The sequence below is a fragment of the Marmota flaviventris genome, chromosome 19 (assembly GCF_047511675.1).
Source record: "Marmota flaviventris isolate mMarFla1 chromosome 19, mMarFla1.hap1, whole genome shotgun sequence".
NCBI classification, from domain to species: domain Eukaryota; kingdom Metazoa; phylum Chordata; class Mammalia; order Rodentia; family Sciuridae; genus Marmota; species Marmota flaviventris.
This window is the reverse complement of record NC_092516.1, coordinates 29,083,116-29,108,009: the sequence shown is the minus strand read 5'-3', so window position 1 is coordinate 29,108,009 and position 24,894 is coordinate 29,083,116. Positions and strand designations below refer to the sequence as shown.

Sequence of the window (24,894 nt, the reverse complement as noted above, 5' to 3'; positions counted from 1 at the left end):
TTCCTCCTGGTAGGTAGGTTACTCAGAGTTACTAGGCCTCTGGCTCCTCCTCACTGCCTCCTCCCAAGGGGTCAGAGCTATTGTTCCACCCTGATCCTCTCTGGCCACTGACAATCCACCAGCAGCAAGCTCAGGGCACAACTTGTACCCGGGTCAGTCCACAATGGGCCAGGCTGCCCAGGGGCAGAGCCTCCATCAATCCGTTCTGCTGGCAGCCACCCTACCCCCCAATTCCTGGCCTCATGCATAGGTGTCCTGGTTCCCAGCCAGCGTCCAGCCTGTGGGCACCTCCATCGATGGCTGGACTACTGCCTACTTCATTAAGTGTTTGCTAGCCAGGTCCTGCTGCGAGGGCAGCTGGTACAGTGTGGCAGGGAAGGGGGCAGGTAGCAGGCCTCCACGGAGACCTGGCTAGCTTTAGTGCCCCTGTGGAGGGCAGCAGGTGGGAGGTCCAAGCCAGCCTCCACCTTCACCAGGCACTGCTCCTCCTGGACCCACCCTTTCCATCCACAAGATGCACATTAAAACCCTGGAGGGGTGGAAGGGCTCTCTACAAAGGTCAGAGGCCACTGTGGGTGGGGGAGGCCAACAGATGGAGGCATTCCCAGTCAGCAAAGTCAACATGGCAGGCCACAGAGCTGCTAGAGGATGGGGCGGGCAGCTGACTCAACACCTCTGGGGGCTGGAGCAGGGAGCTAAGACGGTGAGGAGGGGAGGTGCCCAGAAACCACTGCCCCACCCCAGGAGCACCCAGGTCTTCTGTGGAAGCACCTCTTCCACACCCCTGCTCACATGATATCCCCTTCTTTCGGACCTCTTCCGGGTCCGCTGGAGTCCTGCACCCCTCCAGAGCAGACTGCTGGAGGTCGAGCTCCGGGATCAGACCACAGGGCCTGCCAAGACCAGCAAGACAGTGTTCTTAGCGCGGCTTCTCTGCGCTAACCTCAGGCAGAGCTCCGAATCCCGGTAGGAGTGAGGAAGCCAGGGCTGTGGCATCCCGAGCCCATGTGACGACCAACGTCTCCTGGAGTGGCGCCAGTCTCCCCCAGTCTGAAATTGGGAGGTGGGGCCGTGTTCGGGATGTCCTCCCCGCCCCGGGGCCGCGGCCTGTGGCCCCTCTGGGAGGGCTGGAGAGGGGGCGTGGTGCGCGCCCTCGGGATTTATGAGAACCAGACACAGACTTCCTCGGTTGCGACATCTGGGCCTCCTCGAGGCTCCCCATTGTCCCCGCAGTCAGGGTCCAGACACAGCGTCCATCCCTGCCTAGCTCCGGTCACCAAGGGGCGTTCGGAAAGTGTCCACGCCCGGTCTCCCCACCACACAGGGCACCTTTCGGGACGCACAGCCGCGTTCCGGGAGCCAGCACCCCGGGCCCCGGGAGCCGCCTCGGGGCGGGCTGGATGCCGGCGCCCGGTCTGAAGCCGGCTGCGCGACCCGCGACCCCGGCCCCAAATGGGACGGAGCCTGGCCAGTTCCCAACCCCTCAGGCCGCTGGCCGCGCGACCTCTGCTCCACCACAGCTAAGGGGAACCTAGCCGGGGTCGCTGAAGCCGCCGCCGCCTGGCTGAGGGCTGGGGGCGCGTCAGGGGCGGGGCCTGCGCGGCGCGAGGCGGGAGGGGGCGGGGCTCGAGGCGGGGGCGGGGGCGGGGCCCGGAGGCGCGCGCCGCGGGGGCGGGGGGCACGACGGGGAGCGGGCGGGGCGCGCGCCGCGCGGGGCTGAGCTCGGAGCGCGCTGGGCTCGGCAGCCCCGGGAGCTGCGCGGGGGCCGCGCCGGGACCGCGAGGAGCGCACGAGCCTTCGAGGCTGTGAACCAGGGAGGGAGGAGGAGCCGCCGCCGCCTCCGCCGCCGCTGGCTCCCTCCCGGAGGGAACCAAACCCGCCGCGGACCATGAGCCGCCGGGCCCCGGGAGCCCGGCCACAGTCGGGGCAGCGCTCCGCTGGCGCCCCGGCCCGCGCGGCCCCAGCTGCACGCCTGTAGGTAAGGCCTGCTGGTCCTCAGTTCCCGGTCCCCTGGTCCCTCACCGGGGCTCTCGGCAGTCCCTGAGGGCGTGCGTGTGTGTGCGCACCGCTGCCCCGGGAAGCGCGGCCGCACGCGCCCTGGTCCGAGCGTGTCGTCTTTGTGTGCGCGGGTGGGAGGGAGGAGGACGGGCGAGCGAGGGATGCGCCCCCGCTGGGATCGGCTCCCGGACCCCCATCCGGGGCCGGGCGGGGAGTGGCGAGAGGGGTCGAAGCGCCTCCGGAGCAGCTGCGCCCTCGCCCCCTCCTCTGACCCGGGCTGGGCGGTGGAGCGAGCGCAGCTGGTCCCCGGAGGCGGGGTCCTTGGAAGTGGGGAGGGGACGCTCAGGTCTCTTTCCCGGGAGGGAGGAAGGAGTGGGTCAACCTAGAAGGAGCACGAGGGCCACGAACTGGAGTGGGGAGAGATCCCATCTAGGCCACAGTTCCAGGCTGGCACGCCCTCCATTCGGCCCAGGCCCTCTTTCCCACGGCCACCATTCCAGACCCGCCCACCCTAGAGTTCCCGGACAGCCCCTGTTAGTGGGAAGGATTGCCGAGGGTGCCCCGGAGTCCGGCGCCTTTAAGAAGGGGCGGGTTCGTGCCCTCCATTCAGGCCCTTCGGCCTCGGCCATTGAGGAACCTGCGGGCAGCGCGAATCAGAGTCGCGCCAGAGCAGCTGCCAGGCCAGGAAGGGATGGGGACCAACCCCGCCCTCAGCAGTCCCCAAAGTAGGGTCTTCAGGGAGAGAAGTCCGCAGTAACCCGGGCCTCTGAGGAGCCACGCAGGGCAGACTGGACAGCCTCGGGAGGGACCGTGAACATGAATAAGCCCGGATCTGTGTTCACACCCGGTCGGTGCTAGGAGAGCTTCCGACCTGGGTTGAACCCGACCTCTTCCTCTGCCTCTTGAGCCAACATCATCTACCCTGCAAAATGAGGATGGTTCTTCCTGCTTCCTGAGGGGTGACAGGCAGGAGTTGCTTCCCTCCAACACAGGGCAGCCTGTACCTCTGGGGGACAGGGGGCCCAAGGCACGGCTTCTGCTACTGCAGGGGTGATCCGAGGCACTCCTGTTCTGCCCCTGCTAGGTGGGAGGGAACACATGACATCCCCCCAGCCTCCCTGCCCGGTCCAGAAGCCACTGGCTGGGGGAGTGACATAGAACTTTCAGCCTGGGGGCTTTGAATGAGCAGCAGTCCCTCAGTCTAGCTGGGGTCCGGGTTGAGGAGAACTCAGCAGACTTTCCCACTGGGGCTTCCTTCTACTCTTTCTTGTGTGTGCGTTGCTGGGAATTGAACCCAGGACCTCGTGCATGCCAGGCAAGCACTCTACCAGCTGAGCTATATCCCCAGCCCCTCCTTCTACTCCTTCCCTAGAGGTCTCACCCCTGATGCCCCAGAAGCACCATCCTGGGGTGTGAGTGATCACAGGCAAGAGCTGCTGCTGCTGCTGCCACCCATCTGGTCCAGCGGGTCCAGTTACCCAAGGGCTAGTACACATGGTTTTCCTACCCTCATTGTGAAAAATCCACCTACAGTTTCCAAACCCCTCTTTTCTACTTATTGTAGCCCTCCGAGGACTCTAGAACTCACATTTCCGGGTTGGTTCCCTTGAGGATGTCAGATGGGGGTGTCCACCCAGATGGACCCTGGGCCTCCAGGGCGGAGCTTCTGGTCTGGAGCTGACTTGTGTCAGGATAAGGGCATCAGTGCTGTTTCTCAGGTGATGGTCACAACAGCCCTGTGGATTTGGCACTGTTCTCATTCCCGTCTTACAGAGGTGGGGACAAATTTAAGGGAGGTGGAACTTGCCCACAGACCCTCAGCCCACAGACCAGGCCTCCTGCCACTTTTCTCTGACAGCCCCGAGGGCACAGGGATTGGGAGCTGGGAACCTGCTGGCTGTGTCCCCACAGGGGTCTGATCCAGGCTTGGGCCTGCCTTCCCTCCTGATGATCCCCACCCCCCATATGGGCCCACGGCGGTGGCCAGAACTCCCGGGCCTGGGGAGGTTTCTCCCCCCTCCCTTGGTTGGGTCATTTTTCTGGCTGTGCTCTCTCCCGGGGGATACAGGTGTGACCTTAACATGAGGTCACAGCCCACACCAGTTTGGGCAGCAAGAGGCAGAGCATCCCGTGTGGGAACTCAAGGTCATCTGGTTCCTCCAGTTGAAGCCGGGTTGGGCTCCAGAACAGGGCCACGCAGGGGCAAATGTAACAGCACTTGGGGGCCACAGTCTGTTGGAGGAAACAAGTCACCAGCCATGTGATGTCATGAGGAGCAAGGTGGGGGGAAAACAGGATCAAGGGGCGGACGTTCTGGGCCTCCAGACTGCCAGCTACCAAGGCAGAGCAATGGGAGTAGGCAGGGTGACACGGGCTGGATGCTGAGACTCGAGCAGAGGACAGGCAGGGTTGGAGGGAGAGGGGGTGTAGAACTGCCATGTGCTGAGTTTGAGGCTCCCTGAGATCAGCCAGGCTGGGAGCTGAGGAGCTCAGAGAAGGTCCCTGGGACCCTTAATCAGCACCTGAAGTGCCCAGAGTTCTAGGCTGCTCAGGACTGAGGGAGCCATGGAGGTCGCAGTTAGGAGTCACAGGTATGTGGGTCATGAAAAGATCAGAAGGCAGACTGGTGCGCTGAGTGGCAGCACTGAGGGGAGCATCCTGCAGATCTGGGGGGCTGGGCTGGGGCTCACGTGATGTCCATAACACTGGGAGAGAAGGAGAAGTTGAAAGGTTCAAGCTAAAGCTGGAGAGGGGCCTCTCTGCTCTGCAACCCGAGGAAGGCAGAATGGAGTGGGAGAGAGTAGGGCCAGTGCAGCTGGAGCCAGCCCAGCCTGCTCTCCACCTTCAGAGCCTGTTGAGGAACTGTCCAGCACTGGGTGCTCCTGAAGGAAGATGGGCCTACCTCTTGAGACCCCAGGTCCCAGCCCCTCTTCTTGTCCTGGCCCCCATTTCTACTCATCTGACCCTGATCAAGTCCCAGCTGCAGATTTTCCTGCCCCTCAGCCTCAGAGTTCTCCCTCCTTTCCCCCAGTGCAGGGACTGGGTCCTGACACTGTGCCTTCAGGTTCTCTGGGAACAGTCCCTGCTGGGTGTAGTGTGTGCTCCAGGAAGGGACAGGCCTGGAACTTGGCTCCAAATGCCCCTCTTGCCCATTCTGCAACCCTGGGCCTCTTCCATGGTTCTTGGCACACAGTGAAAGCCCAGGAAAAACCCAGTTGATGAGGGGCTGTCACCTCCCTGGCCAGAACCCCATTTCTTCATCTGCACAAAGGGACAATCCTTCTTATAGGGAAGATGTGCGTAGTCAGATTTTAAACGGGCATGGTCCCCTTAGATTCTTTTTCTTTTTGGTATTGGAGATTGAACCCAGAGGTGTTCTGCCACTGATCCACAACCCCAGCACTTTTTTTTTGGGGGGGGGGCTCACTTAGATGCCCAGGCTGGCCTCAAATTTGTGATCCTCCTGCCTCAGCCTCCTGAGTTACTGGGATTACAGGCATACACCACCATGCCTAGCTTAGAAGTGGGTTCCTAAAAGCTGACCTTGGCTACACTGTGGAGCCTGTATTTGTGGGGAGAGGCCTGGTAAGAAGTCCCGGCAGCTTCTGCTCAGACCGGTGGACACAGGATATTTAATAAGTTGAAGCAGAAGAGCTTTGACTTTTAAACAAATTACTTACTCAGTCCTCATGACAGCCCTGTGACATTGGGGCTGCTCTGACTCTCCATCTTAACAGGGAAACTGAGGCCCCGGGAGGCCAAGAGACCATCCAGCTAGGAAGTGGGGACCAGGGTGTGTGTGTGTGCTGGGATTCAAACTGGAAAGGACTGGCTCCAGATCTCAGGGCTTTTAACCACTCCACTGTCCCAATGTGTCAAATGAACAGATGTTGGCAGGGAGATGCCCAAGCCGTAGGGGCCCCTGTGATGGGGAGCGACTGTCTAATGCAGCCATGCCCCCCTCCTTGAGACTGAGGTCTTCAGGCTCCAAAGGGTTGTCAGTAAAAGTAAGGGTGCTCTGCAGAAGAGCTCCCCTGGGGCAGGCGCGTGCACACACACACACAGTGACAGAGGATGGGTTGCTTAAGAAGCCCGTGGTGTTCTGGACTGTTCTAAAAGCTGCCTCTCAGCCATGCTCCTCCAAGCAGGTCATGGATCAGGAAGCTCCATCCCAACTGTCAAGTTCAACTATGGAATCCAATGGGCCTACCTCTTGAGACCCCAGACCCCAGCTCCTCATCTTGTCCTGGCCCCCGTTTTCTTGCTTGGGAAAGCCAAGACCACCCAGGGCCCCCAGCCACTCACCCATACAGAGGCAGGGTCTCAAGGACTCTTAATCCACACCTGTCCCTGACACCTGCATCCACTCTGCCCCGAAGTCCCAGCAGGTTCAAGGGTGTTAAGAAGAAAAATCATGCCCACTTCTGCACTCTGCCAGGGACATAGGGTGAGCACCGATTCTGGGTGGGATGTGCTGGGGAATTCCAGTTGTAGCCTCCCTCGGGCAGGAGGCCCTGGTCACAACTTGCCCATGGAGACAGTTTCTGGGAAGGTGAGGGATGGGTTGGCCTCAAGAACCAGCCCCCAAGTGTCCGACAGCTAGTGGAAGTCCCTCCAGGGTGGAGGGACGTTGGTCTGAGTTTTGCATGGTCAGGGGTACCCAGAGAGGGAGCTGGGGTGCCCCTGAAAGGAACAGTCCTGCAGAGGCCTGGGGGCACTAGAGGAAGAGCAGTCTTAGTGTCAAGTGCTGACCAGTGGTCAGGCCAGGCCAGCGCTAAGGAAAGACACGATGAGGCATGGTTAGGACCAAAGGATGGTGGGAGACAGACTGGGGCTTTGCCTCCTCTTGGTGTGTTGCGGGGAGGCCTCAGTTTCCCTATAGTAAGTGGTTATTGGAGGGTGGCGCTGCCAGCCTCGAACAGAGGAGCCTTAGTTCTGACCGCCTTCCCCCTCACACACTGGGTCCTCCACGGATGGAGCAGAGTGAGGGTGCAGAAGTAAAGGCCAATCTTGGGGTGAGTGTGTTGCCTGCGTCCTGCCGGGCAGCACGCCTGTGTGGGGCAGCCTTGCAGGGTGCCGGGCGGCCATCATTGCCTCGGGCGGTGGACCATCCTTCCTCTGCGGACACAGTAGCCTGTGGTGCGGGAGGCCGATGTGCCCAGAAACCCAAGCCCCTGCGGTCTGTGGGCGGGGCTTCTGCCTCTCCCCGCCCCCAGGCCGCCACCCACTGCGCGGTGGATCGATTGGTCGCTGGCCCATTAGCGGGGGCGCCTCGCTGGCTCATCAATATTTTAAGGAATGACCCGGCCTTGGGGTCCGGAACTGCGCGCCGGCGGGGGAGGGGGTGCTGGAGACCGGCTCCCCCCCCCCCTTTTCCAATTTTCGGTGCTATTTTTACCTGCGGAAAGCCGGCCGCCCCCTCCCCCGCCCGAGTGTGTGCGGCGGGCGGCGGGGCTGCAGATCTAGCCCAGCTTGGGGCCGGGGTCGTGGGCCGGGTTCTGGCCTTGGGATGAGGACTGGCCTTGGAAAGGCCGAGAGCAGGGACTGGATCAGGTTTCCCCCACCCCGCCCCTCCGAAGCCCCATCCCACCAAGATGGGAACCAATACAAAAAAAGAAAAAGAAAACGGTTTTTTTCCGGGAGAAGAAGCCAGACAGCCCAGGCAAGCCTAGGAAAAGCTGGGGGCGATAGACTGGGGAGGGTGGTCTGCCGCCCACGCGCCCTGGGGCCAGCACCCGATCCCTGGAGCACGGCGACTTGCTTTGTCTCCAGTGCCAGCCCTCAGAGAGGAAACTGAAGGTGGGAGGGAACCCCAGCCGGTTCCTGGCCGCAGTGCAGTGACAGCTGGACCCCATACTTCGGTATCCAAGGGCCATGGCCTCTGCGTCAGAATCAGGAGCCCCTGCCACCGCTGCTCCCTGTTTACCAGAGGGGAAGCTGAGGCCCTGGGAGACACTGGGTCTGTCCTAGAGAGCCGGATCTCCCAGCACTGGTTCAGCAGGCCTTTTCTGGCTCCCTGGGGACCATAGGAGGAAGGCTGGGACCTGACCACAGAAACCAGAGGGCTGAGGGCGGTAGGGTTGATGGAGCTTGGGAGGGAGAGCCAGTGCAGGGCCAGCCCTGGAAGAGGAGAGAATTTTGCACAGTCCGAGGCTGGAAGAATTCGGGTAGCTGGAGGAGTGACCTGGGCAGAACACAGGCAGAACTGGGAAGCTGCAGGCCCAGGGAGCCCTAGGCCAGCTGAGTTCAATTCACAGACCTTCAAGGCCAGCCCAGACAGTAGGAGCAAGGGTGACAGTCCATCCTGCCTCTGGTGCCTCTGGGTTCTCCGCCCCCTTGGACCCTCCTTTCTCCATATCTGGATCCACAGTTCCCTGCACAGTGATTGTTTGAATGTTACACTGGCTGGTCCCCTGAGTTGGATGGAAACATTTCTGGCCCCACCCAGAGGTCAGGGGAAACCACCCTGGCCTGCCCAAGCCTGCACTTGCTCAGAACATTGCAGGGTCCACTTCTCATGCTGCTCTTCTGGGGAAGGGGGCCCCCCATTTGCATTTGAGGAAAACCACCTCTGAGATTGGGGGTGTGGTCAGCATTTCTCAGGGAGCAGGAGGGTTAGGCCTTGAACCCAGGTCAGCTGCTTGACATTCTCCCCAACTCTGGCCCCAAAGACAGTTAGGGACAGCACACCCTTACTCTAGCCATAGCCAGATCCTCTTCCCTGTGGTCTGCAGCCTCCCCTCTGTCTCCTATGGAGGAGAAACTGGGCCCCAGTTTCTCCATCTGTAACTAGGTGCAGTGCTCCTTGCTGACCCTGATGCTTGAGGACTTTTACCTCTGGCTACTTGACCCTTGCTTAGCCCCCAGGGACACAGAGGGCTGCTGGGCCCATGGGCTCCTGACCAGCCAGCAGTGTTGAGGAGGAGTGGTCAGGGCAGCCCCGACCCAGTGCCTTCCCACCAGTTCCTGCTTCAGACATGACCACACCTGCCAAGAGCCTTGGCAGGGTCCTCTTCAAGTTCCACCCCTCCCCATGAGGGCCAGCTGCACCCACATGTGACAGCCTGCCCAGGGCCCTGTCCCTTGACTCCATCCCTTCTCCCTGGGGAGATTTTTCCCAGCCAGCAGGAAGAGTGGGAGGGACAGGGAATGGATGGCCCCTGCCTGCCCCACCGCCCCATGTAGGGCTGGCTCACTTGCTTCACCTGGCCTTCCTGAGCCGCCCTGTTCCCTATTCTGACCCCTGTAGAGGTTTCAGTAGTACGCGGGAGTGAGGGGGAGGGGACATGGCCACTGTGGCCCTGGCCTGCTGGATATATGGATGGGCTTGGGGCCCTGGGACAGGGCCTTGTGGTTTTAGCTGCAGCCCACCCCCCAGGAAGTGCCCCTGGGGATCTGCCTCCCCACCTTCTCTGGAGGCCATGCTGACTGCTGGCAGGTGTGCTGCTGCCTCTGTCCCCAGGGGAAGGAGCAAGAGCCAGCCATCTGGGGTATGACCTAGACCTGCCTTGGCCCTGAAGGAGTGCTTGTGCCAGGTCGGGAGACAGTGGGAGCACCCTGCAACTAGAACTCGCTGGAGAGACACACAGGAGGGGCCTGTGGAGCCCAGAGGAGCCACCAGTGCCAGCCTGGGGTGAGGGGCAGGAAGGCTTCCTGGAGGAAGCAGCCCCTGGACTTGTTCTAGAAGAGTGAGTAGGAGTTATCCAGGGATGAGAGGAGGAGCAGCAGGGCAGGGAAAAGGTCAGGCCCAAGCACTGACCCCCATTTTCATGGATTCAGCACCCCCACCCCCAAATCTAAAGCCCTGGTAAGTCCTACTGCAGCTATTGCTCAGGCTGCAGATGGGAAGCCCAGACCTTCCTAACCTCCTGCCTCCCTCGCCCCAGTACTGGGCAGGAGTCTCCCTGCCAGTTTGGAAACCTGTCCTCAGTACTTCCTCCCCGGGTGGGTCCTGTGGCTTGCTACTGCAGATGGAAGCTGACCCAAGGAGAGGGAATTCCCAGGGTGCCCTCAGCACAGAGGCCCTGCAGGTGGTCCCCAGAAATAGGGCAGCGTTCTCACCTGGCACTTAATTACAGGGCCCGGCTCCCCCGGGAGGCCTGAGATGGTGCTCCCCAGAGCTGGGAGAGAGGAGCATGCCGGGAACTGCAGGGATCCTGGGAGGGCAGGTGAGGGCATGGCCCCCTGTCAGCCCCTTAGGAGGACAGTCCCTCCATCCCAACACCAGGCTGGTCCCTCAGGGGGGAGGGCCCCAGGGCAGAGCCTCAGCTCCTCACTTATTTTCCCTTAGTGATTTTCACCCTGACCTGGAGGGGGGTGGGAGTGTGCACCTGGGCCTGGCACCCGGGGAAAATGGCCACTTAGGGGGACCAAGAGGCAAGTCCCCACAAGTGACTGACTGGACATGGGGAAGGATGGCCTTGCTGGGCAGTAGGAAGGAAGCTGGGGAGGCAGCCACTGGGATTCCTAGGTTGAGGATTCCTCCAGAAGGCTGGGCTTGGCCGGGAGTTCTGGAGGGGACAGCGAGCAGGCCTCTGTGAGGGGAGGTGGAACCTTCAATGCCCGTACACACGAAAAATGGCCCATGCTCTTTCCATATAGGGAGGTGACTCCTGAGTCCCAGACTCATGAAGACCTGGATAAGAATCCTAGACCTCTCTTGTCACTGATAAATCCTCAGGCCCCGTGTGGTGACAGCTGTGACACCACGTGGTGTGCTGAACACATTCATTTGTTCCTTCATTCGGTCACTGTTGACTGAGCACCTGCTATGTGCCCGGTACTGGGGACAGCTACGCTTAGACTTGCAGCACTGTCACTATCCCTGCCTTGTGAAACCTGCCTTCTGGAGGAAGAGGGCAGAGGAGGACACACAACCAGATGAGCAAACACACGCTATGTCAGGTGACGGTGCATGCCACGGAGACTCCAAACAGGCAGGGGGCACGGAGCATCTGTGCTGGAGAGTATGGAACATTTATTGTTCTCAATAGAGTGTCCAGGCCAGGCAGTGGGGCAGAATGATATTAGAAAAGCCCCAAAGGATGTGAGGGAGAGGACACTGAAGGCACAAGCAAAGGCCCTGAGGTGGGAACCCAGCCAGCACACCTCCAGGATGGCAAGTAGGCAGGCACCCAGGAGCAAGCAGCAGGAGGCGGGTCTACAGAGGTAAATGCAGTAGCTGCTGCCAGGCCTGGGGAGCCGGGAAGGACTCTGACTTCTGCTCCCAGCTTTGGTGGGATTTGAGGGCAAAGGGACCAAATGTGTCCTGTGTTTTAATGGTGACTGGGGTCCTGGTGGAAAGCAGACTAGGGACTGAGGTCAGGCTCGCTGGACAGGTGAAGGCACTCTGAAGTACTGCAGGCAAGGGACGGATTTTTCTTTTTCTCCCCCTGAACTTGGGGTTGAACTCTGGGCAGCTCTACCGCTGAGCCACATCCCCAGCCCTTTTTATTTTTTATTTTGAGACACGGTCTTGCTAAGCGGCTGAGGCTGGTCTCAAACTTGCAGTCTTCCTGCCTTGCCCTCCCAAAACGTCACTGGAATTAGAGGCCACCATGCCAGGCTTGGGAAGGACTCGGAAGCCTGTGGAGGAGTGGCCAAGGGCTGGCGGGGCTCTCTGCCCATTTCAGAGGCAGAGCCAATTGGATTGTGTGTGACTTCTTCTTGCCCACCAGGTTTTGGGGACCTTAGAAGAGGTTACTGAGGAAAGTGAGGTCACTGAAGGCTTATAGGGGCCCCACTTGAAGGCATCTGTCACTCCAGCCTCCTCTGCAGACCACAGGAATGACCCTGGGGTTCCCTGAGATTGCTGTTTGGAAGGATATGAATGTGGGGGCTCCCTTCCCTGGGGACACCACGTTGTCCTCGGTTTCCTTCCTCTTCACGCTTCCCGGCTGCTCTAGCAGCTGAGGGCAGCAGTCTGCAGCACTCACATGCACAGCCCTGGGGAGCCCGGCTGCCCAAAGGAGGTGACAGATGGGCACGCAGGTCAGAGGTCAGAAGGTCACTGCTGCTCTTGTCCCCACAGCTGCAGGATACCACAATGGGACGGGAGCCATGAACGGTGCCGACCCTGGCGCCGCCGCCGCTACCCCGGTCCCTGTCCCGGACTGGCGGCAGTTCTGCGAGCTGCATGCGCAAGTGGCCGCCGTGGACTTCGCGCACAAGTTTTGCCGCTTCTTGCGGGACAACCCGGCCTACGACACGCCGGACGCCGGGACCTCCTTTTCCCGCCACTTCACCGCCAACTTCCTGGACGTCTTCAGCGAGGAGGTGCGCCGCATGCTGGTGGCAGGGCCAGCGTCGCGGGGGACCCCTGAGCGCGCCAACGCCATGGAGCCTGAGCCCGTGGGGACCTCAGCGCTCAAGACTACGGCCTATGGCCACTCGCGGAGCTCGGAGGACGTGTCGGCGCACGTGGCGGCCAAGGCCCGGGTCCGCAAGGGCTTCTCCCTGCGCAACATGAGCCTGTGCGTGGTGGACGGTGTGCGGGACATGTGGCACCGGCGTGCCTCCCCTGAGCCCGAAGCTGGGGCCACCCCGAGGGCCGCTGAGCCCCCTGCGGAGCCACGTGACAAGTGGACACGGCGCCTGCGGCTATCGCGGACTCTGGCGGCCAAGGTGGAGCTGGTGGACATTCAGCGCGAGGGTGCGCTGCGCTTTATGGTGGCGGACGATGCAGCCACAGGCCCTGGGGGCGCCGCGCAGTGGCAGAAGTGCCGCCTGCTCCTACGCAGGGCGGTTGCTGGGGAACGCTTCCGCCTGGAGTTCTTCGTGCCGCCCAAGGTGAGCTTCTCCCTGTACCCTGGAGGATGGAGGAAGAGGAGGGCAGCAGCTCCGGCAGCTTCTGGCTGAGGACCCAGTGGCCTCATCAGATGGATAGGGTGGAGCCAGTGGTGCCAGGACCCGGGATGCTGGCCCAGCTCTGCCTCCTGGGTAAACCCCACCCTTCCTCTGTGAACCAGGAAAGGGAACCGCGCCTGGGTGCTAAGGAGCCTGGCTGGCCGCCTGCCCTCCTTTCCTCCTCACCCTGGCACCAGGGAAGGCACTGGTCAGCGAGGAGGCCTGCTGGATGAGGGACAGGCAGTGACAGAGCACACTCAGAGAGGGGCCCCAGGAGGCCTGCTTCTGGGCTGCCAGGCTCCAGCCCTGCTCTGCCAGTGGCCCTTTTCCAGCCAGAGGAAGGCAAGGCTTCTCACTGGCCGTCACCACCTCTTGGGCGTCTCTGCTCACTGTCTGAGTGCACTGGCCCCTGGCCCTCTTGGGGACTGGCCATCAGAACACTGACAGTAGCTTGGGCCTTCTCCAAGTGGCAAGCCTGCTTGTTAGTAAAGTGGGAATGATTGTCCCCTTAGTACTCACTTCCTGAGATCCCATCATGTGCCCAGCCCTCAGGCTGGTGGCCATGTGCACATACAAGATGTCCTCCTCCCAGTACCCCAGTCAGGTGGGCACCTGGTCCCCAGGTCACAGAAGAAAACACAAACTTATTATACCCAGAAAAGGGGTGTGGCCTATCCCCAGTGGGTGGCAGAGATGGGCTAATTATACCCATCACCCTGGTGTTTGGGATTGAAAGGAGTGGGGGTGGGGTCCCTGGCACACAGGTTGAGTAGGTATAGAAACTCCCAGCCACCCCGGGGCCCGCCTGAGTTTCTTGGGAACTCAGTATACCCCTCCTAGAAGTGCAGGTGTGTGGGCTCCCCGAGGACAGGTGCTCATGAGCCACAGGGCTCTAGAGAGGTGACTTCCCTGAGACACTCTGAAGAGCTTCTCCTCAAGTCCCAGAACTCCCAGGCTTCACAAGGACTCTTTGTCAGTCCCCTTAGGTCCCTGAGAGAAATCATAGCCACTAAGCCCAACTCCACCCCTTGGCAGACAGGGAGACCAAGGCCCCGTGAGAGGTGGGGCTCACCCAAGGTCACCCAGAGGGCAGGGCAGAGGCCCAAGGCTTTACCCCCTCCACCCCTGAGTGGCAGTCACAGCTGTCTGTCTGTAAATAGCTGTGTCTGCTGCCCTGGGGGAGGGGACGCAGCAGCTGGTGCCCTCTGCCTTGGTCTCTGCAGAACCTGCCAGCTTTACCACTGTCAGAAGGCAGGTTCCTGAAGGGTCACAGGACCCTTCCACAACCTCTGAGGAAGGCCAATGTGTTTCTACCCCATAATGTCTTCCTCATCTTCACACAAACATTGGAACATATCTTGGTATTTGGGAGTGCTCCCAGGGGAAGGGTGGATCACACCAGGGGGCATTTTCTGTTGCTATAATAAAATACCTGAAGTTAGATATTAGATAAAGAAAAGAGATTTCTTCATCACAATTTTGGAGGCTGAAAGTCCAAGAGCAGGAAGCTCCACGTTTCCGGTCTCTGCTGAGGATCTTCTTGGCCTGTCACAACACAGCAGAGAAGGCAAAAGGGAAATGGCTGCATGCCGGGAAGGCCAAGTTTATGGAGCAATCAATCTCCCTCCTGGAACAGCGCCAGGGGCCCTGGAGACTACATTAACCTCTTCCCAGGGCAGTGCCCCCAGTGACCCGCCACCTTCCACCAGACCCCAATTCTTAAAGGTCCCACTGCCTCCTGATAGCGGCAGAGTGGGGACCCAGCCTCCAGCACAGGTCCCCTTGGGGAGCAAACCACGTCCAAACCCCAGAACATGCTAAGGGCTCAGGTTAGGTTTTCCAAATGTGTCTGGCCACAGGGTGGAAGAGCACCCAGAGCACCCCTGCTGACACCCCACTGCTGGGCCACCCCCCAGGTCTGCATCTCCCTTCACCTCTGGGCACTGGCTGCACCTCAGAGCAGTCGGGAGTGTGGGGTCTGCAGGCGCAGGGCCTGGGCTGGGTGTCCCAGCCCAAGTGTCTGGCTTCCTGCCCTCTCATCCCAGCAGGAAGGGTCTCCTGAACCCCAGGTCCCCTCAACCCTACTCCAGGCCAGACTTACGGACCCAAGAAGCGGTGGGGCTGGCCTCTGCCGTTGGGTTGCCACCAGGAAACCCACATTTGCAGGCTGGATACAAACTTTAATAGAGTGAGCTCCTGGGGCCCCGGGAGAGACACTGGAACTGCCCAAAGGGGGACAGGGACAGGGCGTGAGCTGAGGGAGCCAAAGACAGTGGGGAAGGAGCACAGGAGTTCTGGCAGGACCAGCTGCCCCAGTACAGCTGGCCCCAGGCGCCAGCCCGAGGAACCACAGTGGCTCCAGCCAGCAGGAACCTCCACTGCCCTACCCACCCATGACCACCAGGACCCCCAGCCCCACTGGCTACTCTGATGGCCTGACACCCTGCCCAGCCAAGCCCCTGGGTCACGGCTCCCAGCCCAGCCCTGCAGCCACTGGACGGTGGCCAGGCCTACCCGGAATTCCCTGCTGCCTGCCCACCAAATGTGTGGTCTTTCCCTTTCCTCCTAGAAAGTCCCTGTCCTAGAGCCCGAACCCTCCGGGAATCCCAGTCCCAGATCCAAGGCCACGGGCAGGAGCTTTAGGGCAGAGCACACAGAGCCAGGCACCTAGGGAACCTGCCAGCACCCTGGGTCCCCCTGCGGTGGCCTTGGGAACACTAGTCTCTTTTACCCACAGCTGGGGACAGGGCCCTGCTCTGCTCCAGAGCCCTGTTCTGAGGCAGGAGCGCTGAGCCAGCTCCTCACCTGAAGCAGGAGGCCAGCTTTTCTTCTTCTTCTTTTTTTTAATGAACTAGAAGAGAATAGAAAACACCACATTCCATCACACGCAGGGCAAATGTCGCCCAGTGGGACGCTGGTTTCAGATACTTTTACCTGGGTAGGTGCATGCTGGGCTGCAGCGTCAAGTGCATTTCTTACTGTGGGTCAAGGTCAAAAGTGGGAAGACCACAGGTCTAGAGGAGGTGTGAGGCTGGGGGCAGCCCAGGTGGGGCTCACCCCTCAAGACCTGCGGGTCGGAGGCTCAGACGTCAGTCTCAGTCCAGTCCCTGACTTGCTGCATGACCACAGTGGGACATCCCTCGTTGCCTCCCTCAACTTTCCCATCTGTGAACTGGGGACTAGGACACCTTTATGCCAGGGTGACCACAGCAGTTCCACGCTGGGGACTGCTCTGATCCCCGAGAGCTAGGAGAGGTAGAAAGGGTGTCGGGAGGCCCTGGGGCAGCCCTGACTGACCTTTCGCCTGGCCTCTTAGGCCTCCAGGCCCAAGGTCAGCATCCCTCTGTCGGCCATCATTGAGGTCCGCACCACCATGCCCTTGGAAATGCCTGAGAAGGACAACACGTTCGTGCTCAAGGTGAGACCCCACCCTGGTCCTGATGATCCTCTGGCTGCCCAAGACCACCTCCCTCCTGGGTGGCCAGCTGAGGGCAACGGGGGAAGGAAGCCCCTGGGACAGATGTCTCGCACCTACCCAGGACCCGAGTCTGGGGCTGGGCTCTGGGTAGGTAGGTGGCCGGGCACCAGGGGCCATCTGGACCCCGTCCCATTTCCTCCAGGCCTGGGTGAGTTTCACTTCCTCCCCTCCCTTCCTTGCTGGAGCCAGGGCACATGCACCCCCCAGGCAGGAACTGGTGGCTAGCTTGCAGCAGTTATGCAAATGTTCCTGTCGCAGGGCACTGGAGTGTGGGAACCGGCCTGGGCCCACAGAGGGCACAAAGGCACTGCAGGTGGCGGGAGGCACCCCATCCTTTTCCCAGGCCCCACCTTCCCTGGGGTGGCCTGCTGGTCTACTGAGGACAGGGCTCTGGGCTGCCAGGGCTGCGGTCCCTGTGCCTCCTGGAAGGATCAGAGAGTGTTTATGAGGCAGAGTCTCCAGGGATGCCCGGTCCTACCCACCCGAAGCCACATGAAGCCCCCACCCTCTTCTCCAGGCCCCGGGGGTGTGTATTTACCCACCCATCCCTGTGTGTTTAGTCACGAACTCACTAATGCATTGGGCAAACATCTTCCCACCCTGTACCCTGAGTCACCCCAGGCTGGGGGGCTGAGGACACAGCCCTTGCCCACCTGGCATTCCCATCTGCGGGGTGTCCCCTGTACAAGCCCTGAGGCGGAGGGACTTGCCTGCCAGCTCCATGGTGGTGCTCGGTTTCCCCGTATGTTCAGAGAGAGATTAAAGAGGGGTCTCTGGGGACCCTCCCAACCCAATACTGTATTTTTATACAGACAAAAAGCCAAGAGCATGAGGCCTGGGCAACCCACAGACTTGGGTTAAGGTCCCAGCACTATCACTGATTGCTGTGTGACTTAAGCAAGTTATTTGCCCTCTCTGAACCTCAGTCATCATCATCTATAAAATGGGGACAAGCCAGGCATGGTGGCACACAGCAGCAATTCCAGCAACTCGAGAGGCTAAGACAGGAGAATTACAAGTTTGAGACCAGACTGGGCAACGTAGTGAGACCCTGTCTCAAAATAAAAAATTAAAAGGGCTCGAAAATGGCTCAGTGGTAGCATGCCCCTGGGTTTAAGCCCCACTGTTGCAATAAAATAAATTAATAAAATGGAGACAGGACATCAGCCCCCAGCCATGGAGCTGGTGGAAGCTTATCGGATGAGCTGTGGGGTAGGATCACACTAGCCCTAGCTCTCACAAGGGCCCTCTGGAGGTGACTTCTCTGGGGAGTGTGGCCATATTGGTAAAGTTCCAGGTGCAAAAGCAGGGGAGCCCCTCAACTCAGCATGCTGGGGGTCCAGGCCACTGTCCAGGCTGCAGCTCCAGGGCCTGAGGACATCAGGTCCGTGGAGCTGGGCTGCACCCCTGGGGCCCTGGCCTGGGTTTGGGCTGGTGCCTGGTGATGGCCCCACTGTCCTGCCTCCTCACCCCCACGAGTCACATGCACATTCATCCTGGGTCTGGAGCCCCCTGCCAAGGGGAGGGATGCTGGCGCTGGCCCAGACCCTGACGCCCTCTTTCCCAGGTGGAGAACGGAGCCGAGTACATCCTGGAGACCATCGACTCCCTGCAGAAACACTCCTGGGTGGCCGACATCCAGGGCTGCGTGGACCCTGGGTGAGTGCTGGAGTGGCCCCAGGAGGGGGACAGGTTGGGCCCTTGGTCCTGACCACACAGGGAGCAGCCTCTAGGGCAGGGCAGGAGCTAAGCTCCAGAAATGGGCTTCGCTCATCCTGGTCCCCTCCAGGTTGGTGCTGGCGGGCTCCCCATGCCCTGACCCCATCCTGACCACCTGTGGGCTCTGTGGGGCCTGCTCTGGAGGGCCAGGGTCTAGGGACCTGGAAAGATTGGCCCCCGTCTTGTCTTCACCTCAGGGGAGCCTCCAACTACCAAGAGATGGGCCGTGATGAGCCCAGGGGGCTGGGAGAAGCCCCTAACCCAGCCGCAGCCGGGGAAGGCCTGTGGTAAAGGTGCTCGCCTAATCAGCTGCTTAGCAGAAGAGCAGGCCTGAGCCCGCAGACGGGGTGAAGAAAAGCAGAAAGAACAGCCCACAAAAGGTGTCCATGTGTACCAAGAGCCTGGGACTTGTAGGGGCTGTTAAGACCTCCAGGATGGCTGGTGCAGGAGGTTCTCATGAGAGCCCAGGAAGCTAGTAGGTCAGGGCAGAAGGGAGCCATGGCGGATCATAAGCAGGGAGCAGCTCTGGTCAGCTGTCCAGGGAGAGTAGCAGGGAGGCTGACTCCACCATCTAGGAGAGATCCTGAGGCCAGGAGCAGGAGGGGCAGGCCAGCCGAGGGCCGCACACTTGGCAGGGCTCTTCTGGCTAATGGGGTGAGCCGCCCTGGGGGAGGGGCCGCTGCTTTCTAATTAACAGCTTCATTTAAGGAAGCACAATTAAAGTCCTGAGTGCCTCCCAGGCCCTGATCCCCAAAGTGGTTGTAATCCCTCCCCTGCCACCCTGCCCGCCATCTGCTCTGCTAACTCCTTCCTGGCCTTCTCTCTTTACAGAACTGTAGAGCTTGGAGGGCCCCAGACACCTCACTTTACAAATGGGGAGACAAAGGCCTTGGGGGCCAAGGAAGCTGACCAGGCCCCGCCCACCACCAAGCCCTTATTAGGGGGCAGGGGGCATACAGCCTCAGAGGGCACTGTACCCATTTGGTGGCCTCTAGTCAGTCATATGGTGGCCACAGAGCCAGCCTAGGGTGAGGCTGGTCATGTGACTGTCAGCCACTGCAGGGGCAGCTGGGGTGGGTCCAGGTCCCGGCAGGACACAGCTGTGCTTTCTCAACTCCACAGCGACAGCGAGGAAGACGCCGAGCTGTCCTGTGCCCGGGGAGCCTGCCTGGCCAGCCACGTGGCCTCCTGCAGCTGTGAGCTCTTGACAGATGGTAGGAGGGGGCAGAGCTGAGTCACAGGTGACAGGGTGGGAGGGCTGGCGGCTCGGGGTGACAGATAAAGGAACGCGCTTCTCACCTGCTATTCTCTCCCAGCGGCAGACCCGCCCCGACCCCAAGGACCCCAAGACACAACGGCAGCTGTGGGCGCCGTGGTGACAGCCCCACACAGCCGAGCTCGAGAGGCCGTCGGAGAGTCCCTGCTCCATGTCCCACTGGAGACCTTCCTGCAGACCCTGGAGTCCCCCAGTGGCAGTGGCAGTGATGGCAATAATGCAGGTACTGGGGCAGCTGGCTCTCCTGTCCCTCCCCTCCTGGTCCCTGCCCTGGCCACGGGGACCTCTGGGTACCCTGTGGAGCCCTTGCTGAGCCTCGAAGCGGTGCCATTTCTTCCCACTGGTCCACAGCCGTTCTGGGTTTTGTTGGCACCTGGTCCTTCCCATTGGGCCTGGTTTCCATAGAAGACGCTCATGGAATGGGGTGCAGAGGGTTGGAACTGTGGGGGGACAGGGGACTTGATTTGTTCCCAGGTTGGTTGCCGACTTGCAGAGGGACCCAGCCCTTGCCCTCTGCTCTCAGTTCACCTTGTACTGATACCTGATGGGGGATCAGCTCCCTGCCCAGTTCTAAAATTAACCAAGCAGCATTTTACCAAAACCAAAGCAGCTGCCTCTCCTCTCTCCTCTCTGGCTTGCCCCGCCCTCTCCATCACCCTCACACTGTTGCTCCTCAGGGGAGGAAGGAGCCGCAGAGCAGGATCCCGAGGCTGAGCCAGAGCTGGAGCTCTCCGACTACCCCTGGTTCCATGGGACGCTGTCACGGGTCAAGGCCGCTCAGCTGGTGCTGGCAGGTGGACCCCGGAGCCACGGCCTCTTCGTGATCCGCCAAAGTGAGACGCGGCCTGGGGAGTACGTGCTGACCTTCAACTTCCAGGGCAAAGCCAAGGCAAGTGGCATAGGAATCCACGGGTAGAGCGACCACCCTGGGGCGGGTGCCAAGGTGGCCCTGGTCGTGAGGCTTAGGTGTGGCATGACTCTCCACAAATCAGGCTCACTCCTGCCCTTAGGGAAGCCACCTGTTGGTGACAGGGCACCTAACGCCAGGCCCTTCTGAGAACCAATTTGGCAAGTCGTTTGGGCCCCTGTGCACTGGGGATCACACAGCACTGGGGCTTCCGAGGGCCTCCACCCAGAGCCACCTGGATGCAGGGCTGGGGCTAGCTGAGGCCCTCATGGTCACGCCTCGACAGCGCCTCTTCCCTGCTCTGGTCACTTTACCAGTCCCTCCTGGACCTGGCCTGTGCTCAGACAAGTGAGGGGAAGGAAAGCGCAGACTGGAGGGGAGGTGCTGGGTGGGGCAGGAGGGTGCACAGGCCTAGGGGGCAGAGCAGGGGACCCTGGTCTGAGGTGTGCAGAGGGTAAGAATCGCTGCGGCAGAAATAGGAAGGTGACCAGACAGGGTCTAAAGTGAGCAGAGGTGTGCCACCCAGGAAGGGACCATGGGCCATGATGACCTATGGGGCCAAGAAAAATATGGCAAGAAAAGTCACAGAGTGGGCAGGAACCTCCGTGCCCCCCACCCCCACCAGACTCGTGTTTCTGATAAGGAAGCAGCCGCAGCCCTGGCTCCTTCTAGGATGTGATTTCCCGTCAGTCCCTGCTGCAGGAGGGGGTGCCCTAGGACTCCAGGTCTGCAGCTGGTGGTCATCGTCTGTCTGCTGGCCCCAGCTGGCCCTCCAGTGACCTCCAGGCCTCTCTCCTGGGCAGCCCCTTGCCCGACACCTCCTTGGAAGGCAGCCTGCCTTAGCAGGTCTTCTGACAGCTAGGCGCTTAACACTGTCCCCAGAGGATCACAGGTCACTTGGTGGCCAGCACTCCTCCAGGGAGGGCCTGGATCCTGCACATGCCTAAGCCAGGGGTTAGGATGGGGCCCAGCCCACCAGGCAGCATGGAGGGGGAAACAGGATGGGCAGGAGGCAGCCTTGAATCTGCCTTTCCCCTCTGGCTGGCTGCCATTCCCCCAGAGTGAAACTGACCACTCTAGGTCTTAGTGGCAGGTAGAGCAGGACCCTCCACTGACACAGAGAAGGAAGAGCACTACTGTCCCAGAGGCAGCTCTTCCCCTCAGAGAATAAATGAAAGAAGAGTGAGAAGCATCTGCCTTGCTTCCACCTGCCTCTGGGGCCCTGCTCTGCCCAGAGAGGAGGCTGAGGTGGGACCCACTGGGCTTGGAGGAAGTGCTCCCAGCTCTGTGCTCTGTGACTGGGCGAGTCTCTCCCCCTTCCTGTTTCCACATCTCTGATATGGAGGCAATGATCCATATCTCCTGGGATTTGGAAGGGAGATGGGATGTGAAGGGCAAGGGCTCAGGCACAGAGTGGGTGCTCTCAGCCTGGCGACAACCCTTCAATCCCAACCCAGCTCTGTTGCTCCCCTCCCCCACTTACACCACAGGAGTGGCCCCACCTCCAGACGGGGCTCAGGTGTGAGAAGCACTGCGGTCTGTCTCACTGAGACTTAGTCCTCCAACAACCCCTAAAGGCACTAGACAAGCAGGTGACCAGCCCAGGACCCTGCCACTGACCACCTGCCTGTGTTCACAGCATCTGCGCCTGTCCCTGAATGGCCACGGCCAGTGCCATGTACAGCACCTGTGGTTCCAGTCCGTGCTTGACATGCTCCGCCACTTCCACACCCACCCCATTCCCCTGGAGTCAGGGGGCTCCGCCGACATCACCCTGCGCAGCTATGTACGGGCCCAGGGCCCCCCACCTGGTAAGATGCCTCTACCTGGCCCGTGTGATCGCTTAGGAAGACAAGCAGGCAGGTGGCCACCCAGCATGGCTAGTCCCTGACCCAGAGTATCAAAGGCGCTCCCTCCCCCAGCCTGGCCATAGCTATTGTGAGCTATGGGGGGACGGGGGTGGGGGGCATCAGATATCAAGATAGGGAGGCAGCCCCACAACAAATAGGTCCCAGTGACCCCTGGAAAGTGGAGGGGGTGCTCAGGGGCAGCACAGGCGGGTTTTCTGGAGCTCTGCATGGGCTGGGGCTCAGCGCGCAGCTCTTGGGAGGAAGCACTAGCTGGGTGGTGTAGGGGGTGTCCGCATACGCAAGAGGAGTACGCTATCTGTGTCCGTGCATCACCACTTGCACAGGGCCAGTGTTCAAAGGTGGACACCTAAACCAGGGCCCTGAGTCCCCATGCGTTCCAGGGCCTCACGGCCCAGCCAGGAACTCTGCACACCTGCCTCACTGGCCTGGGCCGGGGAGGATGGGGCGTGGGTGCCTCGGGCTGGGCACTGACGCCACGCGACCTCTCACTGCAGACCCCGGGCCATCGCCCAGCACCATGCCCGCGCCCTCCGCCTGCTGGACCGAGTCAGCCGGCCAGCATTACTTCTCCAGCCTGGTCTCTGCCACCTGCCCTCCCGCCTCGCCCTCCGATGCGGCTGGTGCCTCGTCCTCGTCCGCCTCATCGTCCTCAGCAGCGTCGGTTCCCGCGCCCCCGCGCCCCGCGGAGGTCCCGCTTAGCGCGCGCAGCCGCAGCAACAGCGCCGAGCGCCTGCTGGAGGCCACGGCCAGCGCCCCGGATGAGACCCCGGACGCGGCGCCGGGCCGCGCGCGCGCCGTGGAGAACCAGTACTCCTTCTATTAGAACCGCAGCGCGCCGCCACGCCCCACCGCGGACGCCACGCCCCCGGCGGCCTGGCCACGCCCACTGGCCCCAGCCTGGCGCTGGTGGGAAAAGCGAAGCTCTTCAGTGAAGACATAATGTTATTAAAGAGCCTGTTTTAGGGACTGCAATCTGCTCTCCTGTTGTCCTTTCCGCTGCGCTGGCCTCCCTTTCCTCTGGAAAGCGGCTCCCTCCGTTCAGGGACCGTCGCAAGGTCACACAGGTTAGGTGGAGCCCACCGTGGCCTGGACCCTGCCAGCCTCGCCCTGCTGCCTTAGGGAGCCTACTGAGATAAGCAGCGGGCTCGGAGGGTCAGGACTGGGGAAGGGGCTTTAGTGGAGCTGTGAGAGAAGAGGGGACAAGAATGTGAGGGTGCTAGAGGAAAAGGGACGCCCTGAACGATGGGGCCGGGCCAAGTCACAGGCGCCTTGAATGCCAGGTTGAGGAGCTGAGCCCTGGTTGGCAGAGTTGGGTGTCCTTGCATAGGTCAGTGAAGGCCTAAAAGTGTGGACAGGGTCAGGGGCCAGGGTTTCTCCTCGTTAGCCCCTTGGGCGATTGGACAATGAGAGAAGCTGAATTTCCCAACTCTGACCCAACTCAAACTCGCCCCACCCGCACCCTGTGCCTGCCCTCAAGAAAGCCAGGGCTGGAACTCTGTGTCCCCAGCCTTGGGTGGTTTTGCGTCTGTGAAAACTCCTATTCCTGCTGAGTCAAAGCCCACATCCCCTCCCCCAATCCCAACTGGTGACCTGGAACCCCAGGAGAGCCTTGTAGGACCTGGGCCATTATGGGTACAGTAGTGGACAGAAGCCACCTTGGGCTGGCTCCAAGGTTTTGCCACTTCAGCTACCAGAACAGCACCTTCAGCTGCCACTGTGGCTACAAGGAGGCCAAGGCCTGGGCCACCTCAGCTTCCAGCATCTCCATCCACTGTGGACGGAGCCCCCTGTCCTGTCCCCTGGTGGTTTGGGGCCTATATGAGGCCAAGTACAAGCCCCCATCTCACCCCAGCAGGAGCAGAAGGGTCTGGGTGACACTCAGGCTGAGCAGAGCAAGGAGAGAGGTGCAGGCTGTCCTGTTGCCTCTGCCTCGGTCAGCCAGGGCCTCCTGCACGTCCCTCCCTCCTGGCAGGCTAGACACGGTCTCCAAACCTGAAGAGTCCTTCTCACTCTCAATGGATGTGGCACTTTGGAAGGGTTCTGAGGAAGCCTCAGTAGTGAAATGTTGACCTGCAGGCCCTCCTGATACAGCCAGCCATGGCAGAGTCCCATGGTAAGTGACCAAATGGGAATCTGGGCACAAAGGCATGTAACCTTTGCACAATCAGAGACCCTAAGGATGGCAGCCAGGCTCTGTTCCTGTGGCGCTCCTTAAGTGAATTCAGGGCACAACTCTAGGAAATGACAAGGTGACCCTGGCCATCCCGAGGGATGCACCTGGAGGGTAAGCACCCGGACAACAAGTAGAAAGGGCCTCTCTTCTCTGCAGTGTGCCGCGGGACAGACCTCGATTCTGTCACTCAATCTTGTGCTTCTAGAAAGCCCAGACTCAATGGGGCTCTGGGGAAATCACAGCAGTCGCACAGATGGCAACAGCCTCTCTGGGGTGGCATCACGTGCTCCTCAACCAGCGTTCGGGACGCCCGCTCTGTGCCAGAACTGTGGGGTAGCCGGGAAGGCCGCCAAGCAGGCCCATTGCCTATGTGATGGGCAGGGACAGAGGACGGGCCATGCCCTGGGACCACAGGAGCCCCAGCTACCGTAAAAGCACTTGGCAAGAGAGGGGAGGGCTGCAGGCACAGGGATGGCATGAGCCCTGAATGCCAGGCTAGGGAGGAGAAGGCGCTAGGCAGCTGGCGCCAGTTAGGAATGGGAGCTGAGATCCCCCTGGGAGGCCGGGGGCAGGGAGTCTGGGTGAGAGGTGAGGGGCTGGGCCACAGCAGCAGAGGAGGAAGGTCAT

General features: G+C 60.9%; 1 protein-coding gene across 1 annotated transcript; it reads left to right on the top strand.

Annotated features, from left to right (window-relative positions):
- The first annotated feature begins 1,813 nt into the window (after positions 1 to 1,813).
- On the top strand, positions 1,814 to 23,055 carry Sh2b2 (SH2B adaptor protein 2). Its single transcript, XM_027952970.2, has 9 exons — positions 1,814 to 1,978; positions 12,029 to 12,786; positions 16,160 to 16,261; positions 17,889 to 17,980; positions 19,163 to 19,254; positions 19,357 to 19,539; positions 19,994 to 20,205; positions 21,863 to 22,034; positions 22,589 to 23,055. Exons 2-9 carry the CDS (start codon positions 12,058 to 12,060, stop codon positions 22,915 to 22,917), a joined length of 1,911 nt encoding a protein of 636 aa, XP_027808771.2. The 5' UTR covers positions 1,814 to 1,978; positions 12,029 to 12,057; the 3' UTR covers positions 22,918 to 23,055.
- Positions 23,056 to 24,894: the final 1,839 nt, after the last annotated feature.